Below are 18,491 nucleotides of genomic sequence, written 5' to 3' on the forward strand. Positions count from 1 at the left end.
GAAATGACGTCGGTCATGCGCTTTTGTACCCTGACGTCCTGATGTCAGTTTAAAGCGCCTTGACAGACGTCAGCCTAATACTTTGGTATTCGGGCCGACCGAGGACAGCGGACTACCCATATGTAAGGACTGCAGCAATGTGGATCTTCGAACATCTACATTTATGGTAGGTACAAAACTGTACTTTTTTCTGCATACTAACCCTCCTTTTATGCCCAGTTTGGTTAATGAGTTGTCTTTTTTTGTCCGTCAGGTTTCCATCCTTTTCCTCCTCCTGTGCAATCTGCTACTGAGAAGGTTCTTCACACATTAGATCTACATAGACAGCTCAGGTAATGTATTGGATAAGACAAAGGCTATCCACAAATCTCAGCAGTTTTTGTTTTCATAGCATGACATTGGGTTTGGTGACTTCTAAGCAAACCATGTCCTGCTGGATTTCTAAAGCCATTTTTCTTGTTCTTTTCATGGAAAACAGCTTTCTGTTTCAGTTGGAGCTCATTCTAAGAAGGCAGTGGCCTCTCTTGGAGCTTTATTCAAGGGTCTAGATACTAGATTCATCCTTGAAGCTGCCACTTGGTCCTCAGTCCACACTTTTACTAAACATTACCAGTTGATTGACATTTCCAGAGCCAAGATAGGATTTGCCAGGGCTATCTTTCATGGGCTTGTAGAGAGCTCCTCTTTGCCTTCCTCCTCCCATCTTTTTCAGTAGCTTTAGTAATCTCCCACATGTTATGAATACTGGAGCAGTTGCATGGAAGGCCATAGTGCAGCTGTGTAAAATCTTACCATTACAGTAGCTGTCCTTTTCACTGTTGTAGTATTCAGTCCCTTCCTCCTGCCTCCCTTTTTTCTCTCTTCTGTTGGGAACACTTTGCTGGCTGAGGGGGCCTTTGAATTTCTCTTATGTTTCTTTTTCCCTTTAGATGTGCATATTTTCCTTCCTCCTAGAGGGTGCTGTCATTCTCTTGGGGCACTTCAGTTCTTAATATGGAGCGTTCATGCATCACCTTTATTGCTCTACACCTGCGGTAGAAGCATACACCTGATATACAATGCTGTGAGCATGTAGAGGCTTTGGTATACTGGCCAGATGATTGGCTATCCTTGGCAGGAGATCCCACATGTAATGAAGACTGCAACAGTGAAAAGGACATTTACTATTATTGTAAGATTTTACACAACTTTTCTAGTGCCATAGAAAGAAAATGCTTTGAGACCAGTTCTGGATCTTTATTTTCTAAACCGATTTGTGATGGTGCCCAAATTCAAAATGTCATCACTTCACATCACATCCTGTTACCTCCTCTTCCTCTTTCAAGTTTTCTGCTAACATGACTTAAAATATGCTTATCCCATTGTTATTCAAACAGAGTAAAGATATTTCTTTAGGTTTTGTGTCTGGATTGCAGTAGTTCTCTTCCTTACCCTTTGGACTATTCACTGCACCAAGAGTATTCACAAAGTGTCTAGCTCCAGTAATATCTCATTGCAAGCTAGAGGGTATCCACATTTTTCCATATTTAGGCGGTAGTGTTGTTACCTCACAGCAAGAGGTTCTCCCGTTCGATTCTCGGCTGGGCTTGGGAGTGCATTCTGTCTGGAGTCTGCATGTCCTCCCCATGGTTGGGTAGAGTTCGAATGACATGCGTGCGTATATGGGCGTGCCTTCGTTGAAGGTTGGGCATCAAGCTGGCACCTCAGTGTTTCGTAAAAATCTACTGCCAATCATTAGCGGACAGGATTTCCGCTGTGGCGACCCCTTACTGGGAAAAAGCCAAAAGACAAACAAACAAGAAGACTTGCAGAGTCTTTGAAAATGTCAGGAATATCTCTCAGATGAGAAATCTCTTACACAAGCTGTGATTCCAAGACGACATTTAAGTCTTTCCTGACTCCTCCACATAGGATTGTATTCCTAGGATGTCAACTTGACACTTCAGTTCAGAGAGCCTTTCTTCTTGAGGGAAATATAGACCTTTATCTAGGTCTATTTCTAAAGTTTTCCCCATGAGCTGTGGAGAATAAGTCAGGATTTTGAATCTAAATGTTGCAATGATTTTCATACCCCTAGCAAGACTCAACATTAGAAAGGTACAGTAGTATCTGAAGTCACTTTGGTCCCAGCACCATCACTAGGGTTGCCACCTTTCCAAATGGCCAAAGTGGGACATTTGTGTTACAACCATCAGATTTTGCAGGGCAAAACATACCCATGGTCAGTACAAAGGACAGAACTTCAGTTTTTTGCCTGAATAAAAGTTTATTCTTGTAGCATTTAATTCCTTATTCTGTTTCTGATAACATTTAGGTGTTTCAGATGCAGAATAACTGTTTTATACAACTATTACATAAAATATAGAAAATAATTTTGTCCTAAAATCTCAGGACATTTGCCATTTTCTCACAATGTTTTGCAGGGCACAACTGCCCAAAGAGGGACTGTCCCTCGCAAAGTGGGACAGGTGGTAACCCTAACCATCACCCTTTGTCTTTTCAAATCTTAATGTTGGGGTTTCTCAGAAGAGAAATCAGTTTGCTGGATATAGTAATATAACAGTTATCCATAAATCCAGGCCATTCCTACTCCCTCCCTGTTCCAAAGTAGTCAATCACTACAGATGCCTCAGTCTTTGCTTGTAGTATAGTTTCAGGAGGGGTAAAAGTGCAGGGTGTGTGGGACACCAAGGACAGATGCAAGCACATAAATATTGAAGAAATGTTTGCCCTGATCAAGGCATTCAATTCTTGTGAATCTTCACTGGTCCCCTGGACCTCTTCACGTTGTTAGACAGTACTACAGTCATGTGATAGTTCATCAAGCAAGGGGAACCAGGTCATACCCCCTTGCAGACTAGCAGTGTTATCCTGGAATGTATCTTCATGGCGCACACTTGCTCTACAAGACATCTTGTACTCTTGTCACAGCAGAATTGTGAGGCAGACCAGCAGAGCTGAGCTAAGACAGACCTTCACGAATGGAAACTAGATCAGGGGTCTTCCAAGATTTGATCCATCTGTGGGGAGGTCCTCCGACCTCTTTGCCTCCTCTCTGAACAATCAACTAGCAGGCTTCTGTAGGACTCCATGCAAGAAGGCTTGGAAGACGGATGCCTTTTCTTTTCCTTGGACAGGAGTCTTGTATGCTTTTCCATCCTTTTCTCTAATATTCAGGGTACGTGTAAAGATTTAGAAGGAATCCTCCAAGATCATTGTGGTGACTCCCTTGTGGCCCAGGCAGCTGCTGTTCTTCCTTCTTTAGGAAATGACCAGGGGCTATTATAAGCTTCTTCATAGCCTGGATCTGCTCACACAAGAACAGGTGTGTTTGATGCACCCTGACATCAGGCAACTTCAGCTGACTGCTTGGATGATTTCTTTTTAGACACCTGTATACTGTGGACATGTAGCAAGTACTAATGGAGGCAAGCAAGCCTGCTACTAAAAAAAAATCACACATTAGCAAATGGAAAAAGTTTTCTGTTTAGTGCCAAGAACATAGCCAGCACCCATTCAGTGTTCGTTGTTCTCTGGTTTTACAATATTTGTGAGAGTTACTATTCTGTGTTCTTATTCCTCTGTCAAGGTTAATTTATTGGCCATTTCAGCATGTTTGCCCTTGGATTCTCCTCTTTCAGTGTAGTCCCATGTCAAAATATTTTTGAAAGGGACTTTGCACAAGAGGACTCCAAATAAACTGGTGACCCCTCCTTGGGATCTTGATTTTGTGTTGGAGAAGCTAACACTTGCTCCAGTTGAACCGGCTACCTTGGCTAACTTTAGGTTCTTAACATGGAAAACAGTTTTACCAATTGTCTGACCTCTGCAAGAAAAGTTTCTTAGTTGCAAGCTCTTATTGTGAGTCAACCTTTATTATCCACAAGGACAGTGTTTCTTTGAGAACTAATCCATTTAAGAACTAATCCTTTTATACCAAAAGTGGTGTCTGAGCGTACTTTAAGCCAAACTGTCTATCTCCCCATTTTCTTTGCTTAACCTAAATGTGAGGGAGAGAGGACATTCCATTCCTTGGATATCTACAGACACCTCCGATACTATTTTGCCAGAACCAAATCTTTCAGAGCTTTGGATCAATTGTTCATTTCTTTTGAAATTAAGAAGGGATGGCCTGTGTAAAAACAGGCCATTTCCAAATGGTTGTCTGATTATTACCTAGACAGAGTCAAAACCCATTTTCCCAGGGCTTTGGCTTTGTTTATGGCTTTTTGGAAAGGGTTGGATTCAGTAAGTATTCTAGAAGCTGCTACTTGGTCATCTGTATATACTTTTTACAAGAGCACTATAACCTTGACTCCTTTTCTAGGTCCAGCTCAGACTTTGCTAGAACCATTCTCAAAGGGCTCTTGGACTCTTCCCCTTTCCACCTCCCAAATGTAGTAAGCTTGGGTAATCTACCAATATAGCTAAGGCTACAGCAGCAGTGATCAGTATGCTGAACATAGTATAGCAGTGCAGGTCAATTTACCATAACAGTAGATATTCAAATGATCACTGTTGCAGTATGCTGCTCACTCCCACCACCCTCCTTGGTTTTTGGTATGCTTTTCATGTCAGGGTGTTGACATTTATTTAGTTTTCTGTTCCTAGCCATACCTCTCAATTTAGTTTTTTGTTCCTAGCCATACCTCTCAACCTCTTAGAGCAAGATATCTGGACAAAGCCATAAATAATGGGGGGACAAAGGCTCAAAAATAGGAACAATTTTAAATATTGCTCTTAAAAACTTAAAAAGAAGTTGATAGAATGACAGGTTTTAAGTAAGCATGAATTTTCTGAAGATACTAAGCCTGAAACTTGAATGTCTACCATTATATTCTGACTTGAATCCTCGATTTGCTAGAAAACCACAATTTTATGAGAATCAGATCAAAAATGTATGCTGAAAATCTGGACAATTGAGAAGTTCCTAGCATTGTCCTTTCAGGGCTCAACCTCCTTTTCCCACTTTCTGTTGGCAGGAAATCTCTGAAGGGATAGGCACCCAAACTCATCTTTTAGTCAATTCAGCTCTAGCTGCCTTACAGTTTGGGCATGTGGAAGGTACCCTGAAGCTTTGAAAGCAAGTTGGCTGGCCGTTGCGTCCTTTGCGTAGGGTGCAGTCCATATAGCTAAGGCTACGACAGTGTTCATCATTCAAACATCTAATGTTATGGTAAGCTTACTTAAATAACTGTACTTTTTAGATGTGGTCCCTTTCATGTGCTAATCATTAAGATAGACTTAGTTCCTTGGAGGCGTTAAACCCAAGGCCATGGTTCATACAAAAAGTGATGGTACTAGCAAGCCCTTCTTAATAGAGGAATGTCCATAGACTTTGTAGACTCCTCTTTTTCATATAAGGGAAATAGCTGTAGAAGATCCCAAGCAAAACCAAGACTCACTCCTCCAAGAAAAGGAAACCAAGTCTGGTGGACTCCTGCCATAAACAAGCTATACAATAGAAGGAGGAAACTAGTGCAGAAAAGAGTAAAAATCGCAAGAAGGAAAAGGCATCCTTGATTAGTATCCTCATAAAATCATCCAAAGCTAGCTTCGAAAGAAAAATTGCCAAGGACTCCAAAGATAGCCAGGAAGCGTTCTGTAGCTATGTTAAGAACCTAAGTGGAAACTCTCTGAGCTGCTCTGAGTTAGTGCAGAATGGCACAAAATGCACTGAACCGATTGATATTGCCAACATTCTAGCAGACAGGTTTAGTGAAAACTTCACCCCCTAAAGGGCCCATAACCATACCAGAAGAATGTAGTGCCCCCGCAATCACTGACACACAGGTTAAAACAGCCCTATCCAAAGCCAAAAATACAGCTTCAGTGGGACCAGATGGTGTCCCAGGCTGTGTCTTACATTAGCTCCAAAATGAACTAACCCCTCACCTAAACACACTGTTCAAACTCAGTTTCTCTACAGACTACTTACCCCTAGAGTGGCGCACAGCAACCATTATCCCGCTCCACAAAGGTGGAGCTACAACGGACCCCGGGAACTATCGCCTTATAAACCTGACTAGCCTGGTCTGCAAGGCTGTGGAGCGCATCATCATGGAATTCATTAACAGACATTGGGAACCTTCAAACATTGGACCCTACCCAGTTTGGCTTTAAGGGCAGATCATGCCTCCTAAACCTGGTGGACGTCTTTGAGACAGTTAAGGCTTTAGACGAGGGAAAGGAGGTCCACACAGCCTACCTAGACCTTGCACAGGCTTTTGACACCATTCCCCATTTTGGTATTATAGACAAGCTCACTAGCCTGAACATAAACCCCTACATCACGAGATGGGTTGCCAGTTGACTCATGGATAGAACCCACGTGATGAGAGTTGCAGGCTCTAGGTCTGACTCTAAACCAGTTATAAGTGGTGTCCCCCAGGGTTCAGTCCTGGGGACCCCTCCTGTTCGGTATATACTTCTCAGAGGTACAGGCAAGCACAGGAGGACTATGGCTGATCAAGTTCGCTGATGACTGCAAACTGGGTACCATAATTGACTCTCCAACTGATAGACATCCTCCAGAAGGGTCTCACTGAGATGGATACCTGGTGTCAAAATCATGGCCTCAAGCTAAATGCCAAAAAGTGCATAGTCATCCCCTTTGGAAAAAACAAAGTACCCGTGAACTACCACATATGTGGTAGTCCCCTAAATACAGAAAATGTAATAAGGGATCTGGGGACCCAAGTAGATAGTAATCTCTCCTTTGATAATCATATTACCAAGGTGGTTAGAAAATCCTTCAATGTGGCCCACCTAATCACAAAAGGGTTCGCATCTAGAACGAGAGGTTACTGTGCCCCTCTACTTCACTCATTAGACCCATCATAGAGTACAGTGCCCCATTTGGGATGTACCTTACAAGACACGTGCAACAGCTGTAAAGACCACAGAAGTACCTCACCGCAGCCCGACTGAAGAACCTCCAGCTGTACTCGATTGCATACCGCTTACTCAGAGGTGATCTCTGCCTTGCATACAAGGCCATGTCCAACCCAGAATTGATGGACATGCTGCACCTAAAAAAACAAACAAATCCCCAAGAGCCACACCCTCACCACAATGATAAATAGGACGTGTTCGAGGGATAGAGTCCTGTCCCAGAGACTCCCCATGCTTTGGAACAGGATTCCAATCTACATTAGGCAGAACCCCTCACTAACACTCTTCAAGAGAAACCTTGACGAGTGGATGGGAAACAGAAAATTTTCCCTGGGGATCACTGCAGTGGCTCTGCTGGACAGAGGCACAGGGAACTAATGGCTCTGCTGGACCGAGGCACAGGGAATTAATCTAAGGGGGCGGCGAAAGCCAACACATTCTGGCTTGGCTTATAGATGCCCTTGGGCAGATAGCTTAGTATTTACCTATGAACCTAAGAGGAGGGGGACCAAGACTGCCCTGCAAGGCACCACCAGTTTATATGCCTTTTGGATGAGAAGGTGAAACCAGTTCTCCATGCAAGTGGAAGGAGATGCAATTTGCAATCTGTTGGTTGACATACAGGTTTATATTTGAATTAGGTTGTTCATGGCAGCATGGGAAATAGTATTGAAGGCTTTAGTGAGGTTAAGGTAGGCATTGTGGACAGAATGGCCTTTGTTGATGCCATCCGTTATTTTTTCAACCAGATTAGAGAAAAATCTATTTTTCACAAAGCTATATTGGTTAGGGTTTTGGATTGGCAAATCATCCTTCTGTTTTGAGATTGAACAAGATATGATAAATATAACAAGTAGCTGGTGAGTAAAGCTCCTCTCAATAAAAATATGAAGTCCAGTACAAAAAAAGGGAGAGCACACAGGGCAACGACTGTTCAGTAATTTATTCCAGTTCAGTAAGCGCTTTCACATCTCAACGGATGCTTCATCAGACTTTAATGAGCAAATTGCACAAAAATACTTCCTTTTATAAGTGCATCAACTAACCAAAGACCAATTAAGCACATTGCACATATTTAAAGATATATATACATATGCAAAGTTAAAAACTATTAAGAGAATCCATTTAAAAACTTTTAGAAACATATAACAAAATGTTATTACACCTAATATAATTATAATGAGAACATTAGTTGGTCACTGAGACTGTTTTGAAAGATGCACAGGATTTTCTATCTACTCTAATTTTGTGCATTCTGATATGTTTCAGTTGAACACAATGTTTGTAACTCTAGATGTTAAGCTTTTTACTAAGATTCCGAATGAAATAGGAATATAGTATATTAGAGAGTTTTAGGTTTATGAATGTTCCTGGTGAAAGATTTCAGTTGTATTGTTTTTTATTGGATTTGGTATTAACTAAGAATGTTTTTTCCTTTAAAGATGACTATTTCCTTCAGACAAATGGAGTAGCCATGAGCTACCCCATGTGCTAACTCTTACGCAAATATAGTAATGGCACAGTGGGAAAGGAATTTCGTCATGGGAAATGATAGATATTTTAGATTCATCCCCTACTATAGGTGTTTTGTTCATGTTTTCTTTTTGTGGAATGGTCCTTTGGATGAGTTGCTAAGTTTTATAGACTATATTAACTCTACCACAACATTCCTTAGATTTACTGCGGAATGGTCACTTGGAAAAGATTGTGTTTTTAGATGTATCTGTGACAGTAGAGGGTAACCAAATACATACAGGGATGCATAGGAAGGAATGTAGAAGGAACGGTCTCCTTCATACACAAAAAGTATGCACCCTCAACATATGTATAATAATGTGGTACAAAGCCAAGGTCTAAGAATTTCTAGACTTACAAGCTCACATACAGCATGTGATAGAACTTTAAATATCTTACAGAATTATTTTATGGAAAGAGGTTATAAACAGAATATGCAAAACTAAGGAACCCAGATTTTATTGATAGATCTAATAAAGGGAGACCTATTTTCAGTAAGAATTCACTGACTAGAAATCTCACATATATTAACATGAACAGCAATTCACATAGATGTAGAGTGACCTTTGCCGTACACTAGCAATAATAGGACCATAACCAAGATTATCAATGTTAATTGGCAAATATTAACTTCTGATGAGAAACTGAAAAATATAGTTGGAGAAAGGCCTAGCTTCTCATATCGGAATACCAAGTCCCGTAAGAGACTACTATGTTATAATGACCATATGAGTTTGTCAAAGCGAGTTGAATCTAAACGACAAGGTACATTTGCTTGTAGGGACTGTAATCATTGTCAGTATATGTGTAATACAAATGAGTTTGTACACCCCTCTACCCATTATAGATATGTTTTCAAGCATTATGCAGATTGCAAGACTAGAGATGTCATTTATTTAGCTTACTGCATAAAATGTCCAAGTTTTTATATAGGTATGACAAATCGTACTTTGAGAGACAGGATGAGAGAACATGCCTATGCCATTAATAGAGAGGATGAGGGAAATACGTTAGTAAGGCATATTTTACAGAACAATACCAGTAATAGATTTGTTTTTAGTGCTTGAGTTAGTTCCTAGGACATGTAGGTTGGGTAGTTTTAGGGCTCGTACAGAACAACATGAAGTTAAATGGATTGTTAGGATGCAGGCAGATAAGGGTTATGGCCTGAATGACAAAATAGTATTAAGGCCTTTTATATCTGAGAGATCATTGAAGCATTGATGTATATATTTCTTTGCTCTAATTGATTTTTTAGCATATGTTATTGATATATATATAAAGATATATATATATATATATATATATATATATATATATATATATATATATAATTATGTTAGGTGTAATAACATTTTGTTACAGGTTTTTAAATGGATTCTCTTAGTAGGTTTTTAACTTTGCATATTTATGTATATATACCTTTAAATATGTGCAATGTGCTTAATTGTTTTTTTGGTTAATTGATGCACTTATAAAAGGAAGTATTTTTGTGCAATTTGTTCATTAAAGTCTGATGAAGCATCCGTTGAGATGTGAAAGTCCTTACTGAACTGGAATAAATTACTGAACAGTCACCCTGTATGATCTCCCTTTTTTTGTACTGGATTGAACAAGATATGTTCCATGGTTCTACAGTTGTGTGGCTATGATGTGCAGAAGTGTTACAGGGCTTTGGCTTCAAACTAGGAAGCTCTCAATTGTCCAGATTTTCAGCATATATTTTTGATCTGATTCTCAATTGGTTTCACCTTCTCATCCAAAAGGCATATAAACTGTGGTGGTGCCTTGCAGGGCTGTCTTGGTCCCCTCCTTGCTCCTGAATGGGCTGAACAAGTGATAGGAATGGTACCCTGGTATGGAGGGAATGTCAATATACTGAAACCAAGTTTCAGCAGTAACTGTGTGTGTATGTACAGGAAATCCTCAAGATTGGGCAATTTTTTTAAGCACTGCCCCATTCCTGTATATTGGATTGGAATTTGCTAGTTTAGAAAGTCCAAAAGACTGACCTTGCTTAAAAAAAAAAAAAAGAGCAGTATGGGAGCAGAAAGTCTTGGTCAATGTATGAAATCCCTGAAGCAAGACATGCAGACCATCTGTGATGAAACACGCTGACTTTATCAATCATTGCCTCTCATGCTGACACACACTAGCTCCTTTTGAAATGACAATTAGTCAATGATATTTTGCTTTGGAATTGTGGAATAATTTTTAGATATGGCAAGATACTAGTCAGGACAGGTGTTTCTCTTAACTTTGCTACATGCATGGCGAGCTCAACCTTGTGTCTGTATCTCTCCTAGGATGGACTGTCTAAGGGCGTTTAGTGATGCATGCAGTTGTGACATACTTGTATTTGGATTGGGAGCACCTAAAGGTCAAGGTTACATCAAAAATTCTGGTGCCAGATAAACATTTGACTGTGACCTTGTCTTTGCTCAGCTAAGTGAGTGTCTCTGAGGTATGCTGTTACAGGTAGATTGCTGTGTGACCGTATGCCTCTGGAGACCTTGGGTGTAGACTTGGAGGAGTAGTTTAAGATTGAGGTAAGGGTGTATTTGTGGACATGGTACTATGTGGTTTGAGGTTTGCCTGGGTGATGTCTGAGGAGCTGCTTCCTTTACCACCCACAGACAAAATCCCCAGCCTCTGGCAATCTGTCATGAAATGTAACTGATTGCATGTTCTCCCATTCAGGATGAGGGCACCCATCTTTCCAACACCAGAGCTGCAGTTTGAACTCAGGTCTCCTGGGCTGTAGTAATGTCTTTTCCCCTTCTGTGTCACAGTGCTGGCAGCACTCTGGTGTATTACCCCAAGAACAGAACAAAAAATAGAATAGAAGGATCCCAGAGGTCAACATGAATTCACCTGTTTGCTGTTATCAGGCTACTCTTGATGTTGGTCTCATTGTAGCTGCAGGCAGCTAGGGGGCAGTGCCCCTCTGTTCCTCTCGTAGGAGCAGAAACAGCAGTATTAGTTCCAAGCTGGTTAGTTGGCTCCGCTGGTACAGCAGGATAAAAGGCCTAGCTGTTACCCATGCACCCATCGTTTGACTGGCAGTGTGGTTGTCTGTTGAAGCTGACAATGGAGAGGAGAGGAATAATGAGAATTAAGCCTGGCTCACCTCTCCTTGAAATGGGGGCATGCATCTGGGCACATGCTCCATGGTGGATTCCGGGGGGGGGGGGGTCACATATGGATTGTCTAAAGGTGGTATTAAGGTATGAATGTCAGTCATAAGGCCCATTGTATGCTACCGATTGGGTGCTGTGAGCATGCAAAGGGGAGCTGACTAAACAAGAAGCCGCTAGCTGGTTCCTTAGTAACAGTTCCATAACTGGCTGTCAGATGTTTAAGAAGCGACCCATTGATATTGGAGAGCTTGATGGTCAACAGGCAGCAGTTAAAAAATAAAATGCTTCCAAGACCTGTGAGAAGTGGGTCAAAAGCTTTCCAGTGATGGTTAGTCCATTCCTATATACTGTTGAGGTCTTTAGGACAGTTGTAGTGTTATCTTGGCTTATACTCTGGGAGCTTGTTTAGAAAAATAATGCACAGAACATCAAACTGGTCCTAAATTTAAACTGAAGAATCTTCTGCCAAAGCAACTATGTCAGTATAGCAAGTCTTACACCTACCACCACTTAGAAGCTGCTAGAAATCAATGTCTCTCTGCTCCTCCTCTCACTAGGAGCAAGACAGTCTCTTTAATCCCAGGCTGGTTTCTGAGAAGCAGGTCACTACTCTCCAGTTATCACTTGCCTTTTGGAAGGCTAAGAATCAATGTTCATTGTTTGTTCTGTCAAGAAGAATAACGCATCAACACTAATCCTAAGTTGTGTCTTGAGAAGCAGTTTGCAGGATCTCACATGACTTGAAAACTCTTCCCAGATGTTACAACTATGCTGAAAGGGGGAGGGGGTTAATTCTGTATATATGGTGTTGTAGTTTTCCCCTAGTGAGTGGAAAGATATGAAAGGGATGGTAATTTAAAATGTTATGTCAGATGAGGGCTTCTCCTGTATGATTTGTACTGATTAGTACAAGCAGATTAGGTAAGACTAGGAAGTGTTTCTAAAGTCAGCTTTGTGTAAGGGACTGGCAGTTAGAGGGCCATTGGCATTAAAAATGCAATAAGGACAGAATGAGAAAAAACAAAGTAGTCGCAGAGTAATAATTGTAACTGTTCTTAGACCAAAGCTTGTCCTCTCTTGCTAATCTCAAACTAAAGCAGGTTCATAGGTTTGTACTAGGTGAATGACCACTTGGGTTTGAAAACCCTAGCCATGCAACCCAAAATGCCACTTCTCAGCTCCTCCCATAATTCAGACAGAGGTAATCCCAGCAAGTCTAAAAAAGCAACATGCGGCAAACATTATCATCTCATAGCAAGAGGTTCTCCACTTCAGTTCTCAGCTTGGGTGTCTTCTGTGTGGAGTCTTAATGTCCTCCCTGTGTTTGCATGGGTTTTCTCCATGTGCTACAGTTTCTTCCCACATTCCAAAGACGTGCAGTAGGTGGATTGGACACTCTAAATTGACCATAGGCATGAGTGTTCATGCAGGTGTGTGGTGTGGAAGAAAAAGTATGACAAGGCTAGCCAGCTGACTGTATGAACCTTGGGTCTAGGTGATTCACTGTTTGTGACAGTCCAGCCCCTTGTAGAAAAATGGGAAAAGTGGTTGTGGATGGATGAGTATACTGCTAGCAATTGGCACTAACCAAATACTGTTCTGTATCCCTAGGAGCTGGTCAAAACCAAAAACTTATTTTAAAAGTCGAGAAAAACATTAAAAGAAAAACAAATCTGAACTAAATTAAACATTAAAGGAAGAGCAAAATACAAAGAAAGTGTGCAAACTGTAATTCATGCAAAATAGAACTGTGGTATGTCTTAAGGATTCAACCTTATCCTTTTCTTCTTACCTTAAATAAAAATGCCACTCCTTCCACAGCTCAGATAGAGGTAATCCCTTTGCAGTCAAAGTATGCAATGTCAGTGTATGCTAATGGACCCTAACCAAGAAGTTTCTTGTAAAATTTAAGAAAATTAAATTGCAGTAAAGCATAAACAAAAGGCAAGAAGCAAGGTAAGCGTGCAGATATTAAACCAAGAAGTAAACAATTGTCACGGAGCAGTTGTAGCTGCCAGGTTTCATGAATGACTTGCTTCAGTTGTCCGATTGATTGAGGGGTGTGCACACCATAACCCTTGCAGTGGGGTTAGAAAACCTGGTTCTGAAACTTCTGTGCACAGTAAAATGTCACAGTGATGAGAAACCATGATCGTTATTCTTCTTACATGCTTCAATTGGCTTACCTTTGAAGTGGGTGCATTTTCTGCGTGATGCATTTCTAGTTGGGAGAATTGTGTGTGCTGTATGTAAAGAAAACAAATGTGTACCCTAGTCCTGCTTTTATGTGGATAATGCATAATATAGAGGATTAAGATAGGGCTTCTGATTAATAACCATCTTGTGTTTAAGAAATGGATACCACGAAATTCACTGACAGTGGAGTGAAGCAAAGCTTAGAAAGCAAGTCTTGATATCCATGTGGCAAATGTATGTTAGTCACAATCAAAGAGACTTTATTGTAATTCATTATAGTACATGGAGCTTTGTGTTCCATGTACTACCGGTTACAAAAAAGTGTAGGAATGCAAAGTGATGTACAGCCTTTAACAGTGAGAAACACAGACCAGGTAGAAATTTTTGCCAATTTGATTGCATGGCTTTAAAAACTGCTAAGATACTTCACTGTCACAAAAAATGTGTCAGAGTTGTGAAAGTGCTTCAGATGCTGCTGTTGTGCTGTAGCACAAGATTGACGTTTAATAGTGCTGAAAGGTGCATAACAAAACTTAAGCACCTTGTTTACATCCAAAATGCACATAGGATTTTTTTTTTCCTAACTATGTAGCGTAATTGTGATACTCCATGTACTATGTCGAAATTTAACTTAAGAAAAAATTGTACTTAACACATTGAGCAGTGAAAAGTTTGTATTCTTTTACCAGATTCCCATTGGTGATACCAGTGCTACAACCTTTCATCTTCACAGCTGTTTTTTTGCCCCTGATCCTTGCCAATCATTAGCCCCTTTCTGACCAATGGACCTATTCATTATTCATCATTGGAGCTACACAGTGAATAGGAGAGGCCATCGTTCCATCATTTAGGCGGTTTGTCTTTTTCTCGCTTGTGCCATAACCCCCATGCACACACTTGATAAAGTCTGGGGAGGTTGTGCAGTGAGCTGACCGTACAGACCACTCCCAAAGTTTTACAACGGATGTCCCCCCCCCCCAGCAGGCCCCTCTCAGTTACACGAGTGGGGAGGGGGGGGGTTCTGGATTCCACCACAGAAATCACACTAATCCTGTAAGCTTCAGAGTGCGCACAAGCATGGTCACACACAGAGTTTGTGTGGGCCATGCCTCTTCATTTCTCCTGTTGTGCCTGCCTGGCTCATCTAGTGCTAGTACTGCTAATCAAACCCTGGTCACCGGGGTCACAGTAAGGCCTCCATCCTTTTCTGCTATAGAGCTTGGCTGTTTTCATAGCATCTGAATTTGTTGCTTGCAGTGTAACTGTTTCTTGCATGGCTGGAAGACTGTGTTGTTTGCCTTCGTCAGTTAGCTAAGAATATTAAAGGTAGGCAATATGTTTGGATGATTATAATTAATTTTTTGCTACTTATTCTTTAAAGTAGCATTATTTAAAAGGTAGTTCATGATGCCAAAAGGAGGGAAAGACTGAAGGCTGAAAGCAAAAGAAAAAAAAATCCGTCCTTGATGCAGAGCATTGATTTGATGTTTTAAGAGCTTCATGATTGCTTCATAAAGATGCATCTTGAATGCTTTGTAAACATTTTCTGTCTACATGTACCGAAGTTTTAATTTTCACTTTTCTATTTTTTTCCAGAATTTCCAGAATCTGATCATTTGAGTGTTGCAGATGCAGTATGGTTAGCACTGAATGTTGTTTCTGGAGGGGGGAGCTCTTCCAGCTCTCAGCCAATTGGCGTTACTAAAATCGCAAAGTCTGTGATTGCACCATTGGCAGACCACAACATCTCTGTTTTCATGCTGTCGACTTATCAAACAGATTTTATCTTGGTAAGGCTGGAAAACTATTTGTGCATTACCACTTAGATTACTAAATACTTTTCGGACTGCTACAAGGGAGATAAATCTGGAAAAGCCACTTTTCTGTTGAAATAAAAGTGTAAATACTTGAGACATGTTTACTGTGATGCATGACTTATTAAGATGGTGACTTGTAGTGCTTATCCTTTCAAGTTTAAAATTATTTTGAATGTGTAAATGTTTTTATGATATTTTCCATCATTTAGAATGTTCAGTAAATTAGCTCACATTTCAGAATGTGGTATTTTTTCATCACTCGGAATTCTGTGTCAGCCAAGAAGTTTCTTAGCTTGCTGCAGAAGTTGATTATAACTACTGATATTATTTTTATTTATTTTACATTTGTTGACCGGGATAGTCCGACTGGATGCATGTCCATTTTCAGCGGAGGCCCAGGGAGAAAAGCTCCAAGGGTAAGCAGATACAGCATTACATATTACAAACAGGTTTTACAGAGATTACATAAGTAAGCAAGTTAAACAAGTTCCACAGGTTACAGTTAATCCTGAGCACAAGTCAGGATTAAATTAAATTACACAGTAAACTGATTAACAGATTTTTACACATTCTAGAGAGAGTTAGCCAGACTTGATACATTGACATAGCCAGTTAAGTGACAAATGTTGTTTGAGTCTAGTTTTAAATTGACCTAAGGTGGAAAGTAAGGTAATATATTAAAGCAGTATTTATAGTGTCCAGTCTGTTCACAGGCAGATCACCAATAGCGTACTTTTCAAGGCTTAGATTAGTTAGCTGTACAGGTGTTGGTAGGGTCTTTTAAGAGTGGGGGGACATCAGAGGTTATAGGCTTTGCTCTTTCTTGGGAGGAATGTTTTAAAGCAATAGCCATCCTTAAAGGTGCCAGTAGGAGGTTGCTGGTAACTCCTTTTAATACACTGATGGACTTCAGCAGCTTATTATAAAACATCTATGTAAATATTTTGATGGTGTTGTGGTCCACTCATTTCCAGTGAAGTGTGGGTCACCAAGTGTTACGTAGCTAGTGATTGTGAAGCTCAGTGTTTGTCTCATTGTAGGGCAGTGAGTGGGCATCAGTTAAAATGGCATAATTACTTAGTCATTGAAAACATTTAAGGCAAACATTTGCTCCAAGCTAATGGTATAGCAGTTAAATGTCTAGTAGTAGTGTGAGTTAAGAATTGTACTTCGGGTTTTGGAGGTGTAGCAGATAGGAAAGGATTGCATGGCTTTAAATGTTCTCCCTGTACTACTGAGTAAGTTTGGGTAGAAGTTAAATTTAACGGTATGCTATACCAATGTGTACTTCCCCAGTGAAAATCCAGGCTGGTGTCTTGTGTTCAAAGACCAAGTGACTTCTCACTTTGTTCCATTTTTATAGGATTTCCTTGTTTGTGTCAGTCATATAAGAATTACCACCTAAAAATATTTGCCACGCGATGGGTGTCACTCATACCTCTCAACCAGGAAACATCAAAAATCTGGACAAAGGCCCATGAAAAATAGGTACAACAGATCTGTATGCTGATAAACATAAAATTTGCGCGCATAATTATGTAACCCCACCCACTTTAGTGGAATTGTGGGGTACCAACTTTCAAGCGCAAACTGAACAAAAGGCAACCAAAATATGGCCAGCCCAGACCCTGTAGTAATTTTTTTTCTTTTGAAATGTGTAGCAGTGATGTTCACTTGGAAGGGAGAAGTGTGAGCTGCCAGCAAATAACTTAATATTTCATTGTTTCATCTACAAATAAAGTGCCTGTTGCCCTTGAGGAATAAATTGTGTGTTACATTAAAAAATAAGAAGGTAGTAATATTGCAATAGGGAATAGATGGCAAACTGATAACATGTTCATAGTTACTAGGTATCTCTCCCAAAGAGGACATACTCAAGACTGCAGCATCCACCAATTCCACCCCCTTTAAAAGTACAACACAGTACAGTACAGTATTAGCAATCCATCTACATACTGTCTTGAGTAGAACCCTCAGCCTTCTGCATCCAAGAACATGTGTTCTGCCTGTTGTGCTACTAACACAAACAGACTTGGCCTAAGCAGTGCTGCTTATGCCAAATTGTTTTACGTTAGTAGCACAACAGGTAGAATACTTGCTTTTGATGCAGAAGGCTGCGGGTTCTACCCCCCCCCCCCCCCGTGGATCCTCAGATATAACTTCTACTGCTTTAAAACCAAAACTGTGTGTAAAGCCAGACTCAAATACATGTTTTGCCAAAGCATTAGTGTTGCCTAGACACAGTAAGGCCTTAAGTTGATTCTGTTGGGTGTCAAAAATGCAGTTACTAGAAAATAGAAATCAGAGTCTAAACCAACTGTATTTGAATTAATGAATATTGTGGAGAGAGAGAGACTGGAAGAGGGAATCTTTAAACAAGGGAAAGAGTAAACTGTGTAGCTATAAATGTAAATTGTGGGAAAAGTGCATGCAGAATTATGTACAGGAGGAAATAGGTTTAAGAGAAGGCAGGAATTGACTAATTTATGGAATGCTGGAAGGATGATAGTGATGAAAAAAATGTGATGTAAATGAATGGAAAAAATGTTATGTTTTTCTGTTAATATTTTTGCCTATGTCTTAAGTGATCATTTAATAAAGCTGTTTAAAAAATGAATTGGATTTAAAACCTTTGATAAATTGTGTATGAGCTTATCTTTTAAAGTCTGTCAAACCATGGATCATATACCAATGTCTTTCCAGTTACTCTACATCTTCCATTCTCCTTCCTTTCATATTTGTTTTGATATTCATGCCTTCATAAAATGACCGAGTGAGTAAATGGGAGGGGGGGATGCAGTATACCCAAAGACTTCTGAACAATAAAAGGCATAGCTAGAACAGACCTTTATACTCAGAATTTAAGCACTTCACTTTACACAGTAATGGGTATAAATATACTTGACCCTTGCTGTTTGTGATACATGGT

At 40.3% G+C, this 18,491-nt stretch overlaps 1 protein-coding gene across 1 annotated transcript in view; it reads left to right on the forward strand.

The window, feature by feature from the left end:
• Window positions 1-18,491, forward strand: part of CASTOR2 (cytosolic arginine sensor for mTORC1 subunit 2) — a 1,552,528-nt gene that overhangs the window by 1,177,025 nt on the left and 357,012 nt on the right. The window contains exon 3 of the mRNA XM_044054131.1: window positions 15,342-15,535. Within this exon, the coding sequence (XP_043910066.1) occupies window positions 15,342-15,535 (194 nt within the window). The remainder of the gene's footprint in view (window positions 1-15,341; window positions 15,536-18,491) is intronic.

The sequence above is a fragment of the Protopterus annectens genome, chromosome 13.part0, assembly GCF_019279795.1.
Source record: "Protopterus annectens isolate FY-2018-M chromosome 13.part0, PAN1.0, whole genome shotgun sequence".
NCBI classification, from domain to species: domain Eukaryota; kingdom Metazoa; phylum Chordata; order Ceratodontiformes; family Protopteridae; genus Protopterus; species Protopterus annectens.